Source organism: Mytilus edulis, chromosome 9 (genome assembly GCF_963676685.1).
Source record: "Mytilus edulis chromosome 9, xbMytEdul2.2, whole genome shotgun sequence".
NCBI lineage: Eukaryota > Metazoa > Mollusca > Bivalvia > Mytilida > Mytilidae > Mytilus > Mytilus edulis.
In genome coordinates this window covers 832,079-856,138 of record NC_092352.1, presented here as the reverse complement: position 1 = coordinate 856,138, position 24,060 = coordinate 832,079, and the positions used below count along the sequence as shown (strand labels likewise).

General features: G+C 32.5%; 1 protein-coding gene across 1 annotated transcript in view; it reads right to left on the bottom strand.

Annotated features, from left to right (window-relative positions):
* Positions 1-8,701: 8,701 nt before the first annotated feature.
* The window catches only part of LOC139489370 (polycystin-1-like protein 2), a 73,529-nt gene continuing 58,170 nt past the window's right edge, over positions 8,702-24,060 (bottom strand). The window contains exons 17-22 of the mRNA XM_071275680.1: positions 18,040-18,200; positions 16,383-17,028; positions 15,596-15,728; positions 14,469-14,722; positions 12,798-12,972; positions 8,702-11,772 (exon numbers count right to left, since the gene is read on the bottom strand). Of these exons, the coding sequence (XP_071131781.1) occupies positions 10,352-11,772; positions 12,798-12,972; positions 14,469-14,722; positions 15,596-15,728; positions 16,383-17,028; positions 18,040-18,200 (2,790 nt within the window). The 3' untranslated portion in view covers positions 8,702-10,351. The remainder of the gene's footprint in view (positions 11,773-12,797; positions 12,973-14,468; positions 14,723-15,595; positions 15,729-16,382; positions 17,029-18,039; positions 18,201-24,060) is intronic.

The window sequence follows — 24,060 nt, the reverse complement described above, 5'->3', positions numbered from 1 at the left end:
AGGCACTCGCCATGCACACGATTTGATATGGAGACAAGCGTTTGGTTTTGACGTTTCCTACATAAGACATTTGCCCTGTTAAAATAATAGTGAGGAAAGGTTTCCTGAGACAATATACCTCAAGTCAAATGAAACCAATTTTCAGACATTTTTTAGTATATTTATACTTTTAATTATTAAAAAAAAATGGGAAGTGTTTCCCGATTTTAAAAAGATGAATTTATGAAGAATCTGGTGCCATCTCGAGCTCATACTTAAGATTAGACCTGCTGAGTTATTTATTGTCAATACATTGCAAGTTAGGTAATTTATTTTCAAACTACCACAGAACAAACTATTTATTTTTGTGATTATTAAGGCTAAGTTATTTATTTTAAAAATCCTCCTGCCCCCCCCCCCCCCCCCCCCGACAGAATATCAAATGGTCGTCCCCTAATCTTGTTTGCTTTAATTTATGGGTTATCTTGGGTTAAGACATCAGAGGTACCTATGTCACAACCATTGCAATATTTTAAGGTTGTTTACATGGTAAAAAAAGACAACAGTTGTATACCGCTGTTCGAAATTCATAAATCGATTGAGAAAAAAACAAAATCTAGGTTATATACTAAAACTGAGGAAAACACATCAAATATAAGAGGAGAACTACGACACAACCGAAACACAACACTAATTTGTAATACACACATACACGAACTATAATATAACAACGGTATTTTTCCTCACTTGGTACAGGACATTTTTAGAAAAACATAGCCTGGATTTTTTGGCTAGCCAAACCTTGCATTTTTATGGCAATGTTAAATATAACACTGAAATGACCGGTATACTGTACAAATAAATGCAAAAACATTTAGGACAGACAATAACACAAATAAACAATACAATATAGTACATTTCGACAACCAACAACACAACAGAAACACTTAAATGAACAAAAAAACAGTAAACAGTCCCAAGGAGAACACGATCTTTTGCTTACGTTAAATATTGTTTTCCTAAAAAAAATCAATGTAGAGAAAAGATAACTAATATGCCATTGCTTCAAACAATAAATCAAATAAATGATGTTAATCACTCCAAATACCTGACATCCCTACATAAACAATATTATTAATCACCACAAATACCTGACACTTCTCCATAAACAATGTTGTTAATCACCACAAATACCTGACATATCTCCATAAGCAATGTTGTCAATTACCACAAATACCTGTCATTCCTCCATAAACAATGTTGTTAATCACCACAAATACCTGTCATTCCTCCATAAGCAATGTTGTCTATTACCACAAATACCTGACACTTCTCCATAAACAATGTTGTTAATCACCACAAATACCTGACATATCTCCATAAACAATGTTGTTAATCACCACAAATACCTGACATTCCTCTATAAACAATGTTGTTAATCACCACCAATACCTGACACTTCTCCATAAACAATGTTGTTAATCACCACAAATACCTGACATATCTCCATAAACAATGTTGTTAATCACCACAAATACCTGACATTCCTCCATAAACAATGTTGTTAATCACCACAAATACCTGACATTCCTCAATAAACAATGTTGTTAATCACCACAAATACCTGACATTCCTCCATAAACAATGTTGTTAATCATCACAAATACCTGACATTCCTCCATAAACAATGTTGTTAATCCCCACAAATACCTGACATTCCTCCATAAACAATGTTGTTAATCACCACAAATACCTGACATTCCTCCATAAACAATGTTGTTAATCCCCACAAATACCTGACATATCTCCATAAACAATGTTGTTAATCACCACAAATACCTGACATTCCTCCATAAACAATGTTGTTAATCACCACAAATACCTGACATTCCTCAATAAACAATGTTGTTAATCACCACAAATACCTGACATTCCTCCTTAAACAATGTTGTTAATCACCACAAATACCTGACATTCCTCCATAAACAATGTTGTTAATCCCCACAAATACCTGACATTCCTCAATAAACAATGTTGTTAATCAACACAAATACCTGACATTCCTCCATAAACAATGTTGTTAATCACCACAAATACCTGACATTCCTCCATAAACAATGTTGTTAATCACCACAAATACCTGACATTCCTCAATAAACAATGTTGTTAATCACCACAAATACCTGACATTCCTCAATAAACAATGTTGTTAATCACCACACATACCTGACATTCCTCCATAAACAATGTTGTTAATCACCACAAATACCTGACATTCCTCCATAAACAATGTTGTTAATCACCACAAATACCTGACATTCCTCAATAAACAATGTTGTTAATCACCACAAATACCTGACATTCCTCCATAAACAATGTTGTTAATCAACACAAATACCTGACATTCCTCTATAAACAATGTTGTCTATTACCACAAATACCTGACATTCCTCCATAAACAATGTTGTTAATCACCACAAATACCTGCCATTCCTCCATAAACAATGTTGTTAATCACCACAAATACCTGACATTCCTCAATAAACAATGTTGTTAATCACCACAAATACCTGACACTTCTCCATAAACAATGTTATTAATCACCACAAATACCTGACATTCCTCCATAAGCAATGTTGTCTATTACCACAAATACCTGACATTCCTCTATAAACAATGTTGTTAATCACCACAAATACCTGACATTCCTCCATAAACAATGTTGTTAATCACCACAAATACCTGACATTCCTCTATAAACAATGTTGTTAATCACCACAAATACCAGACATTCCTCCATAAACAATGTCATTAATCATCACAAATACCTGTCATTCCTCCATAAACAATGATGTTAATCCCCACAAACACCTAACATTCCTACATAAACAATGATGTTAATCCCCACAAATACCTGACATTCCTCTATAAACAATGTTGCTAATCACCACAAATACCTGACATTCCTCTATAAACAATGTTGCTTATCACCACAAATACCTGACATTCCTCTGTAAACAATGTTGTTAATCACCAAAAATACCTGACATTCCTCCATAAGCAATGTTGCTAATCACCACAAATACCTGACATTCCTCTGTAAACAATGTTGTTAATCACCAAAAATACCTGACATTCCTCCATAAGCATTGTTGTCTATCACCACAAATACCTGACATTCCTCCAAAAGCAATGTTGTCTATTACCACAAATACCTTACACTTCTACATAAACAATGTTGTTAATATAAACAATGTTGTAAATCACCACAAATACCTGACATTCCTCTATAAACAATGTTGTCTATTACCACAAATACCTGACATTCCTCTATAAACAATGTTGTTAATCACCACAAATACCCGACATTTCTCCATAAGCAATGTTGTCTATTACCACAAATACCTGTCATTCCTCCATAAACAATGTAGTTAATCACCACAAATACCTGACATTCCTCCATAAACAATGTTGTTAATATAAACAATGTTGTTAATCACCACCAATACCTGACATTCCTCTATAAACAATGTTGTCTATTACCGCAAATACCTGACATTCCTCCATAAACAATGTTGTTAATCACCACAAATACCTGACATTCCTCCATAAACAATGTTGTAAATCACCACAAATACCTGACATTCCTCCATAAACAATGTTGTTAATCACCACAAATACCTGACATTCCTCTATAAACAATGTTGTTAATCACCACCAATACCTGACATTCCTCTATAAACAATGTTGTCTATTACCACAAATACCTGACATTCCTCCATAAACAATGTTGTTAATCACCACAAATACCTGACATTCCTCCATAAACAATGTTGTTAATCCCCACAAATACCAGACATTCCTCCATAAACAATGTTGTTAATATAAACAATGTTGTTAATCACCACCAATACCTGACATTCCTCTATAAACAATGTTGTCTATTACCACAAATACCTGACATTCCTCCATAAACAATGTTGTTAATCACCACAAATACCTGACATTCCTCCATAAACAATGTTGTAAATCACCACAAATACCTGACATTCCTCTATAAACAATGTTGTTAATCACCACAAATACCTGACATTCCCCTGTAAACAATGATGTTAATCACCACAAATACCTGACATTTCTCTATAAACAATGTTGTTAATCATCACAAATACCAGACATTCCTCCATAAACAATGTTGTTAATCACCACAAATACCTGACATTCCTATATAAACAATGTCGTAATCACCACAAATACCTGACATTCCTCCATTAACAATGTTGTAAATCACCACAAATACCTGAAATTCCTCCATAAACAATATTGTTAATCACCACAAATACCTGTCATTCCTCCGTTAACAATGTTGTTAATCATTACCAATACCTGACATTTCTCCAGAAACAATATTGTTAATCTTTACCAATACCTGACATTCTTCTATAAACCATGTTGTTAATCACCACAAATACCTGACATTCTTCTATAAACAATGTTGTTAATCACCACAAATACCTGACATTCCTCCATAGACAATGATGTCTATTACCACAAATACCTGACATTCCTCCATAAGCAATGTTGTCTATTACCACAAATACCTGACATTCTTCCAAAAGCAATGTTGTCTATTACCACAAATGCCTGACATTCCTCTATAAACAATGTTGTTAATCACCACAAATACCTGACATTCCTCCATAAACATTGTTGTTAATCACCACAAATACCTGACATTCCTCAATAAACAATGTTGTTAATCACCACAAATACCTGACATTCCTCAATAAACAATGTTGTAAATCACCACAAATACCTGACATTCCTCTATAAACAATGTTGTCTATTACCACAAATACCTGACATTCCTCCATAAACAATGTTGTTAATCACCACAAATACCTGACATTCCTCCATAAACAATGTTGTTAATCCCCACAAATACCAGACATTCCTCCATAAACAATGTTGTTAATATAAACAATGTTGTTAATCACCACCAATACCTGACATTCCTCTATAAACAATGTTGTCTATTACCACAAATACCTGACATTCCTCCATAAACAATGTTGTTAATCACCACAAATACCTGACATTCCTCCATAAACAATGTTGTAAATCACCACAAATACCTGACATTCCTCTATAAACAATGTTGTTAATCACCACAAATACCTGACATTCCCCTGTAAACAATGATGTTAATCACCACAAATACCTGACATTTCTCTATAAACAATGTTGTTAATCATCACAAATACCAGACATTCCTCCATAAACAATGTTGTTAATCACCACAAATACCTGACATTCCTATATAAACAATGTCGTAATCACCACAAATACCTGACATTCCTCCATTAACAATGTTGTTAATCACCACAAATACCTGAAATTCCTCCATAAACAATATTGTTAATCACCACAAATACCTGTCATTCCTCCGTTAACAATGTTGTTAATCATTACCAATACCTGACATTTCTCCAGAAACAATATTGTTAATCTTTACCAATACCTGACATTCTTCTATAAACCATGTTGTTAATCACCACAAATACCTGACATTCTTCTATAAACAATGTTGTTAATCACCACAAATACCTGACATTCCTCCATAGACAATGATGTCTATTACCACAAATACCTGACATTCCTCCATAAGCAATGTTGTCTATTACCACAAATACCTGACATTCTTCCAAAAGCAATGTTGTCTATTACCACAAATGCCTGACATTCCTCTATAAACAATGTTGTTAATCACCACAAATACCTGACATTCCTCCATAAACATTGTTGTTAATCACCACAAATACCTGACATTCCTCAATAAACAATGTTGTAAATCACCACAAATACCTGACATTCCTCCATAAACAATGATGTCTATTACCACAAATATCTGACATTCCTCCATAAGCAATGTTGTCTATTACCACAAATGCCTGACATATCTTCATAAACATTGTTGTTAATCACCACAAATACCTGAAATTCCTCCATAAACAATGTTGTTAATCACCACAAATACCTGACATTCCTCCATACACAATGATGTTAATCCCCACAAAAACCTGACATTCCTCCATAAACAATGTTGTTAATCATTACCAATACCTGACATTCTTCTATAAACAATGTTGTTAATCACCACAAATACCCGACATTCCTCCATAAGCAATGTTGTCTATTACCACAAATACCTGACACTTCTCCATAAACAATGTTGTTAATCACCACAAATACCTGACATATCTCCATAAACATTGTTGTTAATCACCACGAATACCTGACATTCCTCCACAATAATGTTGTTAATTACCACAAATACCAGACATTCCTCCATAAACAATGTTGTTAATCACCACAAATACCTGACATATCTCCATAAACATTGTTGTTAATCACCACAAATACCTGACATTCCTCCATAATAATGTTGTTAATCACCACAAATACCTGTCATTCCTCCATAAACAATGTTGTTAATCACCACAAATACCTGACATTCCTCCATAAACAATGATGTCTATTACCACAAATACCTGACATTCCTCCATAAACAGTGTTGTTAATCACCACAAATACCTGACATTCCTCCATAATAATGTTGTTATCACCACAAATACCTGACATTCCTCCATAAACAATGTTGTTAATCACCACAAATTCCCGACATTCCTCTATAAACAATGATTATAATCACTACAAATACCCGACATTCCCCCATAAACATTGTTGTTAATCACCACAAATACCCGACATTCCTCCAGAAACATTGTTGTTAATCACCACAAATACCCGACATTCCTCCAGAAACAATGTTGTCTATTACCACAAATACTTGACATCCCTCCATGAACAATGTTGTTAATCAACACAAATACCCGACATTCCTCCATAAACCATGTCGTTAATCACCACAAATACCTGACATTCCTCTATAAACAATGTTGTTAATCACCAGAAATACCTGACATTCCTCCATAAACAATGTTGTTAATCCCCACAAATACCTGACATTCCTCCATAAACAATGTTGTTAATCACCACAAATACCTGACATTCCTATATAAACAATGTTGTTAATCACCACAAATACCTGACATTCCTATATAAACAATGTTGTTAATCACCACAAATACCCGACATTCCTCCATAAGCAATGTTGTCTATTACCACAAATACCTGACATATCTCCATAAACATTGTTGTTAATCACCACGAATACCTGACATTCCTCCATAATAATGTTGTGAATTACCACAAATACCAGACATTCCTCCATAAACAATGTTGTTAATCAACACAAATACCCGACATTCCTCCATAAACAATGTTGTTAATCACCACAAATACCTGACATTCCTCTATAAACAATGTTGTTAATCACCACAAATACCTGACATTCCTATATAAACAATGATGTTAATCCCCACAAATACCTGACATTCCTCCATAAACAATGTTGTTAATCCCCACAAATACCTGACATTCCTCCATAAACAATGTTGTTAATCCCCACAAATACCTGATATTCCTCCATAAACAATGTTGTTAATCACCACAAATACCTGACATTCCTCCATAAACAATGTTGTTAATCCCCACAAATACCTGACATTCCTCCATAAACAATGTTGTTAATCCCCACAAATACCTGATATTCCTCCATAAACAATGTTATTAATCCCCACAAATACCTGACATTCCTCCATAAACAATGTTGTTAATCACCACAAATACCCGACATTCCTCCATAAACAATGTTGTTAATCACCACAAATACCTGACATTCCTATATAAACAATGTTGTTTATCACCACAAATACCTGACATTCCTCCATAAACAATGTTGTCTATTACCACAAATACCTGACATTCCCCAATAAACAATGTTGTTAATCACCACAAATACCGGACATTCCTCCATAAACAATGTTGTTTATCAACACAAATACCTGACATTCCTCTATAAACAATGTTGATAATCACCACAAATACCTAGAGGGTTGATGTCATAGGCTACTGTCACTGGTTTTGAATAGCTGACTATTTAAGATAAGTTTAATTCTTCTAGGCTTCAATTTCCCAAATGAGTAAGAAAAGGTAGAGCAATCTCTGACTAGCTGGTTTTAGCTGCTTCTCTGACTGGTTTTGCTCTACCAGTGCGAGGATTGGCTATTGAGAGATGTACAACCTGATTAATAAAAGCTTTTCCTCAATGGCCATGAGCTCATAAGAAGTAGGCCATCTATGCTGTGATGTATAAAACGTGTGCTCTTCCTGGGCTTACCTTTTTTTGTTAGATTAGGCTGAAAATTTCGTAGAAAATAACAAGACATTGACCGGTTGATCATTTTTATCCACAACAGTTTTACTTTTACTGTGTTAGTTTTTGAAATATAAGTCAAAAATAGAACATTATATTTATTATCTTTTTTTTAGGAACAGCAGTCATGTTTGATGATAGCTGAAGTCCCTTAATTAACTACCACATCCAACAGTCACAGGTTAAGTGTGGTAACATTTGGTACATTAGTTTCAGAGAAGTTTTTTTTTTTTAAAGTTGACGACAGATGGAAGATAACAACAGACCCCAAGTGATGGCAAAAGCTCAAGTGGCCTTTAAGGCCAGCTGCACATAAATAAGGGTCAATAATGAACAGTACTTCTAATAATAAGGACAACAAATATTGGAATAACACAATGAGAAACTATTTGCTAATGATGCTTTATTTAAAATAGCAGTTAACATGGTTAATAGCAATTCTTTTCATTTATCCATTTTCAATAAATAAATAAAGTACATGTGGTTTATTATTATTTTGGAATATCAAATAGCATATGGTAAGTATATTCAAAGTGACCTTGAACTTTTTTTAGTTATATTGATAAGTTTGGTCAAAGATAGTATTAGGTATTAAAATACACTGACATTGTAATTGAACTAGACTAGTTATGAGATATTGTAACTAATATTTTCTGTGTAACATGAAGTTTGATTAAAAGACAAAAAGTAATCTTGAACTTGTTTTTAGAAAAACATATCATAATTATCTCCTCTTGTATCAACAATAACCTATAAACATTTAGCTACCATCATTAAAACAAACAATTGGTATATAAGTAAGTACCTATAAAGTTTGAATTAAATGTGTATTACTGTTGTACAAAGTTAAATAAGAACAATGTTCGATCTTAATGTACAAGTTTCTAAAGGTTTAATTATTCATGTTTTAGTTCTGAATGTGCAGTTTTTATAGATTTAAATTTTTCATGTATTTTAACCTTATATTTGTAAGTTTTTGCAGCTTATTTTTTGCTGAATAATTAAACTTGTCTACAACTGTTATAATTGTTTTTAATACAATATAAAACAGTTAAAAATGAGTACAGTAATGAAGTAAAGTTTGATTCAATCACAATTTCTTTATGGATCAATTTTTATGTCTTCAAGTTAAATTTTCATTCAAGACCCATAACAAAATATTATACAATTACTGTCTTTTGGTGAGGTAAATGTTTGGTTTTATTGACTTTTGAAAAACTGATATTCACTGAGGCCAACGGCCGAAGTGAATATCAGTTTTTCAAAAGTCAATAAAACCACATATTTACCGAATAAAAAGACAGTAAATGTTTTATTCCATATTCCGAGAGAAATTATTGTAATGGAAAATATTTACCAAAACCAATTGTACATCAAACGTTTTTTTACCAAAATTAAACACATGAAAGCACACGACGTTTTGCGCAGTGAATATCCTTTTTCCGCAGGTGAATATGCTTATTTATTCAAAATCCCATTCATATAGAAAAACCTACTAATATTTTATCAATATGGAATAAACATGATTATTAACTTTTATGCTATAAACCAGAACAGATATATTTCACAAAAGAGTTGGTTCACTAACTCTTAATTTTGGCCCTAAAAATCCTAAAAATTAATTTGTTTACTGCTAAATTAGCAGTGATGCCACCCTACACCCACATATATGATTGATGCAATGTTCTTTACTTATCATGTTCGTTCTTTACAATCTAAATTCCAATGGGCTAGGGATGGCGCCACATATGAAATCATGAATTAAGGTCAATAATTCAAAAAGTGACAATTTTTACAGAAATGATGTCTTTCCTAATTCAGACTAATACATTTATCATTATGAAGAAGATGTTCACCTTTTTTTATTATAACTTTCAAATATAATGAATATATTGAGTGATATACATACACATCATATTGACTCATACAACTACAATTTAAGATTCTCCTTCACTTGGTTTTTAATCAGGATTACTGGTTATACTTTTTTATAAACTTGTCACCATACTGATTTCAAACAAAAAAATGTTAAATTCAAATTTGTGTTTTGTGAATGTAATGACATTGGGGTGCATTAAGAAGAATTTTTGTCTTTTTAGGTTTGTCGTAGAGGGAGCTATGTGATGGATTATACTCGTCAATAAAAAGATCCTTTAGGTCTAAGACTTTTGTCTGTTGATCAAATACTCCAGATAACTTCCCTACTGGCTGGTTCTCTTTAAATTCGGAATGGTGTTTAGGATTTAACATTAAGACAGAGGCTATGACCTGATTACAAAGGTTAGAGGTCAAGTCAAGGATACCGTATGGTGTAGGCAGAGCTACAGATTTCCTTCTTACTTCCCTTATACCCATGTTAAGTGTGGCACACAACATTGTCATCAATATCCATATAACAAACAATACAAATAGGAAGTAGTAAATATGTCCAAGAACTGGAGCAGTTATAAATAAATCGTCAATACTGTTTTTACCAATGATGGCATTAGTAATGGTTGTCACGGACACTAACAGTGTTTTGTAAGTCACTAAATGTCTTCCAAAAATAAGATGTCCGAAACCTACAAATGCCATATAAACAATGAAAAACAATATTAAACAACCTAATAAATCCTTAGCGACATGTGACAAAACTGTAGCCAATTGTGTGACTCGTGTACTATAATTTAAAACTCTCATTAAACGAATTGTTGTTAAAAAAATCAATATTGCTATGACAACATTTAACATTTCATCCCATGTTGCTAGGTGACCAAAATTTACAAATTTGTATATATTTTTGTGGAAAGCAGCCATGCTTTTGTTAATCATTACACATCTACCCACATACATAATAAAACCAATGAAAAATAATATAACTATAAATAAATCAAAAACATTCCACATCTCTTTCAAAAATTTGACACGTTCTTTACAAATGGTAATAATCATTCTAACTATAAAAAGGATGAAGGACAAAAGTATAAAAATCTCACAGATAAACACCAGGAAGCCATAACTACCGACATGTTGGTAGGGTCTAAAAAATTGAATGGATGGTGTCAGTAAAACTCCACCAACCTCGGGAAACTCACATAAAAATGATAAATAGACAAATAAATTCTCATTAACATTATACAATGTGAATTCTGTAAAAACAGCTCGAGTTTTTCTATCAATCCAAACATATTTGTATAAGTCTTTCAACATCTGTTGAGATATTTCATTATTAACACCAAAGTCTGCTAAATATCCACCCCCACTATATGTGGAATGTTGTCCTGTAGTGGGGAGTCCCCAGATATCTACTGCCGAGGAAAACTTCCATGCTGCTGATGTTATATTATAGACAGCCTCATCTCTGACACATGGTCCACTCTCCCAGCCAACACAATAACTTCTGTCATCTTCTCTCAACAGTGAATACTTATCATAGCAAGTTATATCATTGTCCCAAAATTGTACAGGACAGTTGACTGAAAACAGAATCAATATTGATTAACTTACAGACGGGGGGGGGGGGGGCATCTTCTGTAACCTGTGATTATTTAGTATAGCAAATATTATAAATTTCCTTATTTTGAATAGAAGTAAGTAGCAGATGCATGCATAAAATGTATTGAACCAATTTTACTGCAGCAGTGAATAAAAAACATTATCAGTATCAATTTTACTGCAGGATTCGACGATTTATATTAAATGTATCAATTTTACTGCAGCAAATGCATGAATAACATTTATTGTAACAATTTTACTGAATCAAATGGATATAAATATAGATTCTACCACTGCATTGAGTGTAATACAATATCTATCCACTCGAGACAGTTAAATTTTCAAATTTAAAACGCAAGGCTTGTCCGAGTGTTTTAAATATTTAATATTTAACTGTCGAGAGTGGATAAATATGGTATTACACAAGATTTGGTGGTGGAATCTGTTTCTCTAATGATTTTCTAACATAATGTAGGCAAGCTATTCCTTCTTTTCGAATGATCTGCAAAAAGTAGTGTTCTTTCTATGTGACGTAATCAGGCATGGTAGCCTTTGTCATGCCGTCACAATAGGAATTTCAGAGGAGAGCAAGAAAATTTGAAGTCATCATTGGATTTTAACCAATGAAGTACTGAGATCAAACGAACCACCACTGATTAAATTTTTTTATACAATGGGTGCAGAAAGGAATATTTGAGGAAGCATTAGAGAAATAACATTTATAGTACCAATTATAAAGCATAAATAACATTTAAAGTACCATTAATTATTCTACTGAAGCAGATGCATAATAACTCTTCAATAATAATTTTAATTACCAAGAGGCTTCAATTGTGTGTTTCCAGTGTTGTTCATATAAGTCAAAAGTTTGATAACTATTTCCACTATATTTGTCAAGATGGAGTGTCATGTTATTTTTTGTAACTCGGGAATATTTATCCTAACAAGTGCTTTATATATAATCTTTGCTTAATAATTGGCTTTATAAATTCTATAAACAACTTACTTTCCACAGCTCTGACTTGCCGTAATCTGATTGGTCCTAATCTGAAGTTGACCTGGTCCTGTAGGTATTGTCTGTAGTAGGCTGTCAGTTTGTGTGCATAGTAAGATTGTTTAGGAAACACAAAGGGGACCAGTGTATCACTCAGCCAGCTGTGAAAATCTGCTGTTGATTTTATCTTTAATCATAAAATCTTAACTTTAGATAAATCATAAAGTGACGGTACCCAAATTGCACCTATTTTGACAGTTTTTTCACCTAAGTTTTTTTATGATCAGGAAAAAAATGTCCATACTGTGTTTATTTTGTAGCCCTATCCTTCTTTGTCATATAGGTACACCAATTTAATTTTTAGTCCATATTGAGTCATTAAAAAATGGGTTTGAATCAACCTCCAAACTATCCATGATTCTGTAATGAGGAGTACCCAAATTGCATCCATGCTTAAATTTACATCATCAAAAGTCTAATAACCGAGCTTTTGTTTAATTTCTTCAAATATTTTGAACAATTGGATATTTGTCCATGCTTACTATTCATATTTTACGAAATGGATACTTATAATATATTGTATTTGCCAATTTTAAAAAGATGACGTTTTGATGACGTCGCATGGTGACGTTTTCGTACATTTTGTTTTTTTCAGTAAACAGTCCATCTGTTGATAAATACTGTGAACGTTTTGTGTATAACTAAATATGTTTACCTATGTTGAAAGACAGGCATAGTATCAAATAAAAAAAATACAACTTGTTTAGTCTCTAGGAAATCTTGTAAGATTTTTATTGCTATTTTTTCTAAATAGGTGCAATTTGGGTACTCGGTGCAATTTGGGTACCCTTACGTTAGAGATGTAAGAGATATGCAAATGAGACAACAGATATTATAAACTTATGAACAAATCAACAAAAAACACAGAGAAAACAAAAGACTGAGCAGCATGAATCCATCAAAATCTTTGGATAATCTCAGGTGTTCTGAGGGTGAGCAGATCTTGCTCTACTGGTGGTATAGTCATTGTGTTGCTTATCATTAGCACAAATTATATGATAAGCCTTTGATCAGTGTCACAAAATGGACTCACAATCAAAAACAGAGGACAGCATTGTATTTTGTTTTTTGATTTTGCCATGTGATTATGGACTTTCCGAAATTGATTTTTCTCTAAGTTCAGTATTTTTGTGATTTTACTTTTTGCAACTATTGGATCATAATATATATACTCATGATCATCTGAGTCAAAGGTATTGCATAACTTTCAACTAACATTTTGTTTTATCCAATAAGATTAAAATGAAAAACAAATCATAATTTTCTTTACAACCTTTTCATCATGTTTAAACACAACTAGAAATATGTTTGGAAGAGATGTTAAAAGATGTCATGACATATTTATAATGTTGTCAGGTAAGGCAAAATAATAAAAGAAACTGTAAACCAGATGTTAGGTTAAATTTGTAGTAAATAATAATATCTAGTAAATCGACTGTCTTTGACTGTTGAAGGCCGTACAGTGACCTATAGTTTTTAATGTTTGTGTCATTTTGGTCTTTTGTGGATAGTTTTCTCATTGGCAATCATAACACATCTTCTTATATTTAAAGACATTTTATATGTTTACAATCAGTCATGCTTTGCAGATATTTTATTTACACACCCACTGAGAAATCTTACATTTTCAAACCTGATTGTGTCCCATGATGTAATGTCCTTGTTACTGACGACTAATTGTTGTTCAATATGTTGTTTTGAGTAATACCATTGTACATCACGGTTACTGAAGCTGATCAGGTACAACACAGTAAGAAATACAGCATACAGTATTAACTCTGTAAAGATGTGCTCAGCCTTTAATACTGCCTTTCGTTGTACCTTTAGTTTGGAAACAATCTCTGGATTCAATGGAGAAGACTCCTTCCTGAATGTATCTGCAAATAAAGGTGAAATTTTGGAAACAACAAGAGAATACCCACATATATATGCAATTGCAGTTTCACTGTAACTTTAAAAAAAAAATGTTTAAAGCAGACACAAAAATTTCTGATAGTTAAAATTGAGCATTTAACCTGTTATCAATCCTAAGCCTTGTTAGCTGTGATGATGACAAAAGTAACTTGCAGGACATGAAGTGAACTCGTATACAGCATTATACATCCAGTTCATATTTTTTTTTCATGTCCAGCCTTTTATTGCCATCCATTTGGTATTTTTCCCTCATTGTTGAAGGGTGTTTGGCTGCCTATAATTGCTAACATGCAATTCATTTGACGCTTGGTGATTGGTTGTCTCATTGGCAATCATACCACATCTCCTTATTTTTATATATGTGTAAACAACAATATACCTGAGTTTAAGGAATTATTGTGTAGTGTTGGGCTTCACGTCTCATTAATGTACTCCCACATAATTCTTTAGTTCATTTGTAAGAAATAATTCTTGAAATTTTATATATATATATAGACAATTATCGCTATTTTGTGCATTTTCCCCTTGATCTTTTTTTGGAATAATTTTTCATATCATGCTACTCGCTGGAGATGGCAAATTTTACTAGAAACTAAGGAGGCAAGTGGCGATGCTAATGAAATTGATATGACATTGACAAAGTCATCATAGGTAAAAATACTCTCAACTTGATTGCTTTTCTCTCTTTTGCCGTACGGCCGGCTCAAGCGAGAAAGTCAATCTCACTGAGATGATCATCGATAATCTATAATTACATTTGAAAAGGAGCACTATTATAGAATGTTTATTGGAATTTTTTTTAATACATGCTTGTATTTTAATGTACTTTTCCATACCAATACAATAAGACACAGGTGAAGTTGCTTTTTTCTTGATTTCTTCTAATAATAATTCCTTGTTGTATACAACATTCTTCTCTGGTTTTGCTCTTCTGGAGATGTAGGCAAAAACTGTAGCTATCACAATTATCTGAAATTAGGGGAAAATAGGTTTTAAAACAAATTATCACAGAAGGATTTACATTCAATTCTGGAGATCATATTATAGTATTATAAGGATCAGAGACTTTAAATCAGATTTAACAACATAATCGTAATGACTACCAGGTATAATGTTTTTCATGCTTGCGCCTTTTTTACTTATAACTATCGGTATGGGTTTGCTCATTGCTGACTCAGTATGGGGAACTCTAGTTGTTTAAGTCTACATCATTTGCTCTCTTTTAGTTGTATCATTAAACTACATCTCCTAATTTTCAAAATGATTCTCACAGACCAGTAGAACGTTATTCAAACAATTATTATTTAATAACCACCATGCAAGGTTCAAACATTACAATCTATGTTATTCATAGGGTTTGATAACATCATAATGATGACTGATGTAGGTTTATCCTACCTTCCAAGATAGAATAACACTTTCATGAAGGACCCAACTAGTAACTGTAGATTCCTTGTTATTAATGGGATACCATTTTTTGTAGATTTCAAGGTTAAAGGTGAACCAAGTGCAAATTGTGTAGGCTTTTATATATGCAAACTTTGACAAAACCTAAATAAAAATCCACATAAAATCTTTTTTTTTTCAAAATAAATTTACATCTGAGATTCAATGAATACCTACCTTTAATGGATCCATCACAAACATAGATTCAAAGAATGAGAGGAAAAAACACAGAAGCCACTCTTCTGACTTAGTCTTGCCCCATTCCATACTATACAGTATAACAAAGAATCCAGAGAGGACTACAGCAGATACAACTAAAGCCCAGGCTATGATCTGACATCCCCATGGTAATGTATGTTCATGTCCACCATTAGACATTGTCAATCTCTCCATGTCTGATATGGCTGTGTCTTTCCTCAAGTGACAAGATTTTCTAAATAAATATGTTATCATCAACATCACTGGAATTGTTAACAACAAACTGATGAAGGATATATAAATCCCTGCTAAACTGAAGTTTAGAGGTCCTAATGACACCTGGCTGGACCCTGTTCCCTGACCATAAAACATAGCATTAGAAATCATGGTCAGGAACAGAAGTGTCAGACAGCAAGCCAATCTTTGTAGTCGAGAGAAATTACTGGGTTCTGGGCGGAGACCTACTGACAACCAAAGATGGCTGTCTGTAGTATTTTCTCTTGTCTGCTCGTTGAAAAGAAAAGAAAACTGTTTTGTCTCTTTTGTATCCACCACAGGGATGATACTCTGTATTTTACCATCGTCATGGTCCAATGACAGCCACTTGTTACACAGGAATAGGTATCTACAATGAAATAATCATATAATCATAGTCTCTTCACATATATGTCTGTTTATTCAAACTCAGGGTCAGCATTTTATTTCAATTTACTATCAACACATGTTACGCATATGGGTCAATATGCACAATATATTTCCAGGTAATGGTGACGTTTTCTTCTGTAGCTCAGTCCATATGGTTAACTTGGATATAAATGATGGCTCCTTTCTAAGCTGCGACATTTTCACAAATGTGGTTAAATTTTCAGGGTATGAAGTGACATTCATTTTTCCATAAATTAGCATATCGCAAAAATCCATTTGTGGTAAAAAAAAACTTTTTTCACACAATAAGTTCTTTGAAAATTCAATACTTTGAATACATTTAACAACTCCCTAGTTTTGACATATTTATTCTATGGTCCTCTACTTTCCAAATCAACACAGATGGTTAAGCTTAGACACTTGTTAAAATTAGAAACATGTCCAAAATCACTTTACGCACAGCTTTTAAGTTGCTCAATCTTAGGTGCATTAGGAATTTTGAACCATATATGGCCTAATCACAAACTTACATTGAAACAGACAAGGCCTATGGGTAAGTCTTGTTACAATTTCTTTTAAAAAAAAGGGAGACAAACCACATTTGGAATATCCAAAAACTTATCTCACAACACCACACTTTAATTTTTACTGTTGTCAGGACAACAATTATTCTTTTATGATTTGCATATACGGGAATAATTTGACTAGAAGGCGTCCGGTTTTGGCTTCTGATGTTGTTTATTCTTCAATAGATGATGTTGATAGAATTACATTTTGCAAGGTCAATTCAGTGACAAAAATATGCAATTCACATGTGATAGAGGTCATGAGTTGTTTCCCATTTAAAAAGAATTATAAGGATTAAACATCTTTTCAAAGGAATTTATTAGTGTATAAACTGGACCAAGTCACTTTATTTGTTTGTGAGTGAATTTGTACACCAATATATTCCTATAAAATAATGTAATAACGTCTTCTGTTTTATTATTACCTTTCCTCTGTCTGTAGATCTTCTATCAGGACTTTATTTAGGTACCATGATGCAGCACCACCTTTACCAGAATCATCATGCCATATTTGTAAGAATGCAGGATTGTGTATTTGTTGAGGGACAGTCATTACAAACCTCCTAGTACTGCCTATCCCAAAGCCCTGGTGCTGAAAAATGTACATTACAAGAAAATAATCATGCAACACGTGTTTTAAAGTTACACCGGATCAATAAAATCCAAATCATGCACTGCTGGTGAACTGTGACCGAAATGTCAATTTCCTACAATGACAAAAGAAATTACATTGTGTACATTCCATCTCTATAGATGTTGTCTGTTCAACGTCCCCACCTGAAAAGAAATAAAAAGAGTTTTCGTTATTATCAACCCGCGTCACGTGATGTCTCCTCAATCTGGCGCGCGCGCTGGACCTGAAATAAAATAAAAACTTTCCGAACTAAACATGAAACTTCCCCGGAATAATATAGACCCCTTATAGAAACAAACAAACAAACAGACAAACAAACAAACAAACAAACAAACAAACAAATAGACAAACAAACAAACAAACAAACACGCACACACACACACACACACATAACAATCAATCATGTTTCAAAAGGGGGGGAAGACCGTTTACAATTGCTTTTAAGAAGCAATTGATTTAAATTGTAAAACGGCAATTTTAACCATTCTGTTCCGTTTATATAAAAAAAAAATCCCTAGGACCCCCCCCCCCCCCCCCACTTACAAATGAATGTGTTTGATCAACCAATCAACGTGTTCAACCTACCAACCAACCAATAAATCAATCAGTGCATGTTTCCGTCTCATGTGTTTAATATGGAGTCCACGATCTCATTTGTTTCTTTCTCGCTTGTTTAAAGAAACACTATCCAACGTGTTTAACCAACCAACCAACCAACCAACCAACGTGTTTAATCAACCAACCAACATGTTTAGCCAACCAACCAATCAATCAATCAATCAATCAGTGCATGTTTCCATCTCATGTGTTTAATATGGAGTCCACGATCTCATTTGTTTCTTTCTCGCTTGTTTCAAGAAAAACTTTCCAACGTGTTTAACCAACCAACCAACGTGTTTAATCAACCAATCAACATGTTTAGCCAACCAACCAAAAATCAGTGCATGTTTCCGTCTCGTGTGTTCAATACGGGGTCCAAGATCTCATTTTTTTCCGCTTGCTTCAAGAGACCCTATCCCAAGTGTTTAAGTAATAAACAAACCAACCAGCCAACCAACCAACCAAGCAATATGTATGACCGTTTATTTATGACAGTTTCATTAAAACAATATGGAAGGAAAGACCTATGATCAATTATTCAAGAAGAATTGAATTTCAATATTGTTCTTACATCTCTTCTGAAAAAAAAAAATCCACATCCTTCTTATCAGTTATACTCTGAAACTACAAGTTTAATCGACCCCAAAATTTGCAGTCAGCAGGGCATACATGTACTAAAGGTTCATAAAACAACGTAATGCAGATATCTCTCAAGACTTTTCCTAGAGAAAAGAAATGGCAATGCCGTAAAAATCGCTTCCTACACTGCTACTTTTGCATAGGTACTTTTTCTGTACAAAAAGTCTGTGGTACTGGAAAATTACTTTTAAAATATAGTACTTTAAATTTATTGTAATATTTAGGTACCTGTTTTTTACAGTACTTGATTTGTACTTAAAATTTAAGTACATATCAAGCACTTCAAAATAAAGGTACAAAATGAGTACCTAATATTTAAGGTACACATTTAGTACTACACAATTAAAGTACAAATTGAGTACTTAAAATTTAAAGTACAAATCAAGTACTGTAAAAAACAAGTACTTAAATATTACAATAAATTTAAAGTACTAAAAAAGTACTATATTTTAAAAGTAATTTTCCAGTACTACAGATTTTTTGTACAGAAAAAGTACCTATGCAAAATTAGCAGTGTACAAATTACCTTACTTTGTCCATAACTGGGTATAACCCTATTATATCCTACAAATTACCTTATTTTGTCCATAACTTGGTATAACCCTATTATCTCCTACAAATTACCTTATTTTGTCCATAAACCTTATTTTGTCCATAACTGGGTATAACCCTATTATATCCTACAATTTCCTTATTTTGTCCATAACTTGGTATAACCCTATTATATCCTACAAATTACCTTATTTTGTCCATAAACCTTATTTTGTCCATAACTTGGTATAACCCTATTATATCCTACAAATTACCTTATTTTGTCCATAACTTGGTACAACCCTATTATATCCTACAAATAACCTTATTTTGTCCATAACTTGGTATAACCCTATTATATCCTAAAAATTACCTTATTTTGTCCATAACTTGGTATAACCATATTATATCCTACAAATTACCTTATTTTGTCCATAACTTGGTATAACCCTATTATATCCTACAAATAACCTTATTTTGTCCATAACTTGGTATAACCCTATTATATCCTACAAATTACCTTATTTTGTCCATAACTTAGTATAACCCTATTACCGTATAGCGGGTTATTTTCGCGGGGTGTAAATTTTCGCTTATTTTCGCGGATAGAACAAAATCGCCAAAATAAATTCCGCCAATTTAAAAGTGTACATGCAAAGGTAATGTTAAAAATGTTGAAACCGCCTAAATAATAACCGCCAAAATTTTTCGTATACCTAATTCAATGAAAATCGCGAAATTTTACACCCGCGAAAATAACCCGCTATACGGTATATCCTACAAATTACCTTATTTTGTCCATAACTTGGTATAACCCTATTATATCCTACAAATTACCGTATTTTGTCCATAACTTGGTATAACCCTATTATATCCTACAAATAACTTTATTTTGTCCATAACTTGGTATAACCCTATTATATCCTACATATTGTAATGCCGTCAACCCCCCTTTTGGAATGTTCTGTGTTATTAAGTACAAATAATAATACGAAGATGACTGTGAGATGATATGCTTTGCATATGAATGTATTTGATACGCTGATTACACTGAAATTGATTTAATCTATTGTGTTTAAAGTGATGTTATGAGTTTAATTTACTCGCGGTGACAAAGACAAAGTTTGTTCCCTGAGTGCCGCTTCCTTTAGTTTTGTTGTTTATTTGAGATATTAACCCTTTTCATGTGTTCCTAAGTTATCCTGTTGGTGTAATAACCTTCATGATGAATACATATATATTAGTTCTTAATGAGTTTAAGCTGGAAAACATCTTTATTTACATAAAATGTCCAGTGTTTACATTTTGAATTGCCATTTCGGGGGTTACACTAATGTCCTGACAATGTCTGACAATGTCCTGACAAAGTCCTGACAGAAATGAAAATGCTTAAAACTTTTTTATTATTGGAAGGATTTACTTGAAATTTGGAATCAAGCAAGATGAGAACTTATATTTATTGAATATAATTTTAAAAAAATAAAAAAATATTTTTAAGAGTTAGAAAACTTGATCTGACCAACTTGACTTTGAAACTACTAATGTCCTGACCGATGTGAAACGGCTAAAAAATGTTTTATTATTGACAGGATAGACTTCAAATTCGATACCAAGGAAGAATAATACATTTAATACAAAAATATAAGAAAAAATACGAAAAAAAAATATTTTCAAGAGTTAGAAAACTTGACCTGACCAACTACGTACTCCCGTGACTAATGTCCTGACCGATGTAAAATGCTAATAACTTTTTTGTTCTTTGAAGGTTTGACTTCAAATTTGATGTCAAGGAAGATTCTAACATTGAATACAGAGATATAAGAAAAAATATTAAAAAAACTAATTTTAAGTGTTAGAAAACTTGACCTGACCAACGTCGACTCTGCACTGACTAATGTCCTGATCAATGTAGAAAATGTTAATAACTTTTTGTTATTGAAAGAATTGACTTAATTATAGATCCTTACCAAGGAAAATTATAATATTCATATTAAAAGTTTATGAAATTAGGTTATTTTTTTTAAATGTTACAAAACTTGATCCGACCAACTTGATCTTTATATCATGACGAATGTCCTGACCGTTCTTTTTTGTTATTGAAAGGGATATATACCAGAGACATATGTCTCTGTAGATACTAAGGAAATGCACCTTTTGTACATTTAATATGAAAGGATTATAAAGATGTACAGAATGCAATTAAGTCCAAAGACAGTGACATGAATAATTAAAATTTATTCACACATACATTAATTAAAATTAACACAAATTGGAATGTTTACTTAACTATATTTTTCTTATCTATTTCACTCATTTTTTGTTGTTTAGTTAATGAGGGATTAAACATGTCAAATAACATAAACATGATAAATAAGGACAGGAAATGGGCTTCTTTTGATGTCAATATATTGTTTTTACATGTAGAATTATGTTAGAATCACACAGAAATATAATTTTATTATGTCACTGTCTTTTGCCTTTCTTATACACATATATTACGAATAATAAAAAGTGCATCCAAGTTCTTTCTTTACTATGTTTAAATACAATAAAAATATCTATATAATTTAAAGAATTAAGTATTTTCTGTCTTAAGAGAGAGGAAAAAAACAGTTATATAATATTTGTCTTTTCTTCATCATTCAGGACATTGCAGGACTAGGTAAAACATTGGTGAGGTCAAGTTTGAAATATTTTTTTTACATGCTTATACTAAGTGTTGTAATCTTCCCTGATACCTAACTTGGTAATATCCCAATAAATAACAAAAAGGTTATTGATATCTTTATAACGGTCAGGACATTCATCATGACAAATATCAAGTTGGTCAGGTCAAGTTTTCTAACATTTAAAAAAATTAAAAAAAATAAAATTCAGCGGGGTTTTTTTTCTCATAAATTCCTGTATTTATTGCTATCATCTTCCTTGGTAAGGAAGTTGAGACAATTTTTTTAATAATAAAAAGTTTTCTGCATCTGTCAGGACATTAGTCAGAGCAGAGTCGACGTTGGTCAGGTCAAGTTTTTTCTTTAAATTATTTTTTTTAATCTATTTTTTTGCATCAATATATTTAGTATTATAATCTACCTCGACATTAAATTTGAAATCCATACATTAAAGAATAAAAAAGTTTTAGGCATTTTCTACGTTGGTCAGGACATTAGTCAGTGCAGAGTCGACGTTGGTCAGGTCAAGTTTTCTCACACTTAAAATTAGTTTTTTTTTAATATTTTTTCTAATATCTCTGTATTCAATGCTAGGATCCTCCTTGACATTAAATTTGAAATCGAACTTTCAAAGAAAAAAAAAGTAATTAGCATTTTACATCGGTCAGGACATAAAAGAACGGAGAGAATGATGGCAGAGGCACGGGCAGAAATGAAACTCCGGATGGACAAATGTTTTTCCGATTTTTCAAATGATATGAACCTGATGTTTGCAAAATTTGAAGGGCAAGCTATGAAAAGTAGGTCCACCCCAATTTTAGGACGGGGAATTGAAAGTACAACAAATAGCCGGTGTCATATGGTATTTTGAACCCCATGGTAAAATGACCCCGGGGTCAAAATACCGCTATGGTAAATTGAACCCCCCCATGATAAATTGAACCCCCCCCCCCTGTATGAAAAATTGAACCCCCATGGTAAATTGAACCCCCCCCCTGTTTTTTTTCATTTTAGATGATTAATAAAACGTTTAACATTATATAAAAGCTAATCAAATATTAAAAATCATTTATACAAGAAGGGGAGGTAAATTTTCAATGATTGGTTAAAAGAAAAATATTTGCTTGGTATAAGTGCTCTGAAATCTTAACCAACAAAATTTCATTAAAAAAACTTCTTAAAGCATTAAAACTAGACCATGTAGCTTGGACACTATTATTCTTTGAAATTTAAAATATTCATATAGAATGGTAGACTTTTAAGTTTTAATTCTCCATGGTAAAAAAGGGGGAGGGGGTCAAATTACCATGGCTCACTTGATTTTAAAAAGTAAAATTTTCAAAACATCTTTTCAAACTAATAAAATAAATACATAC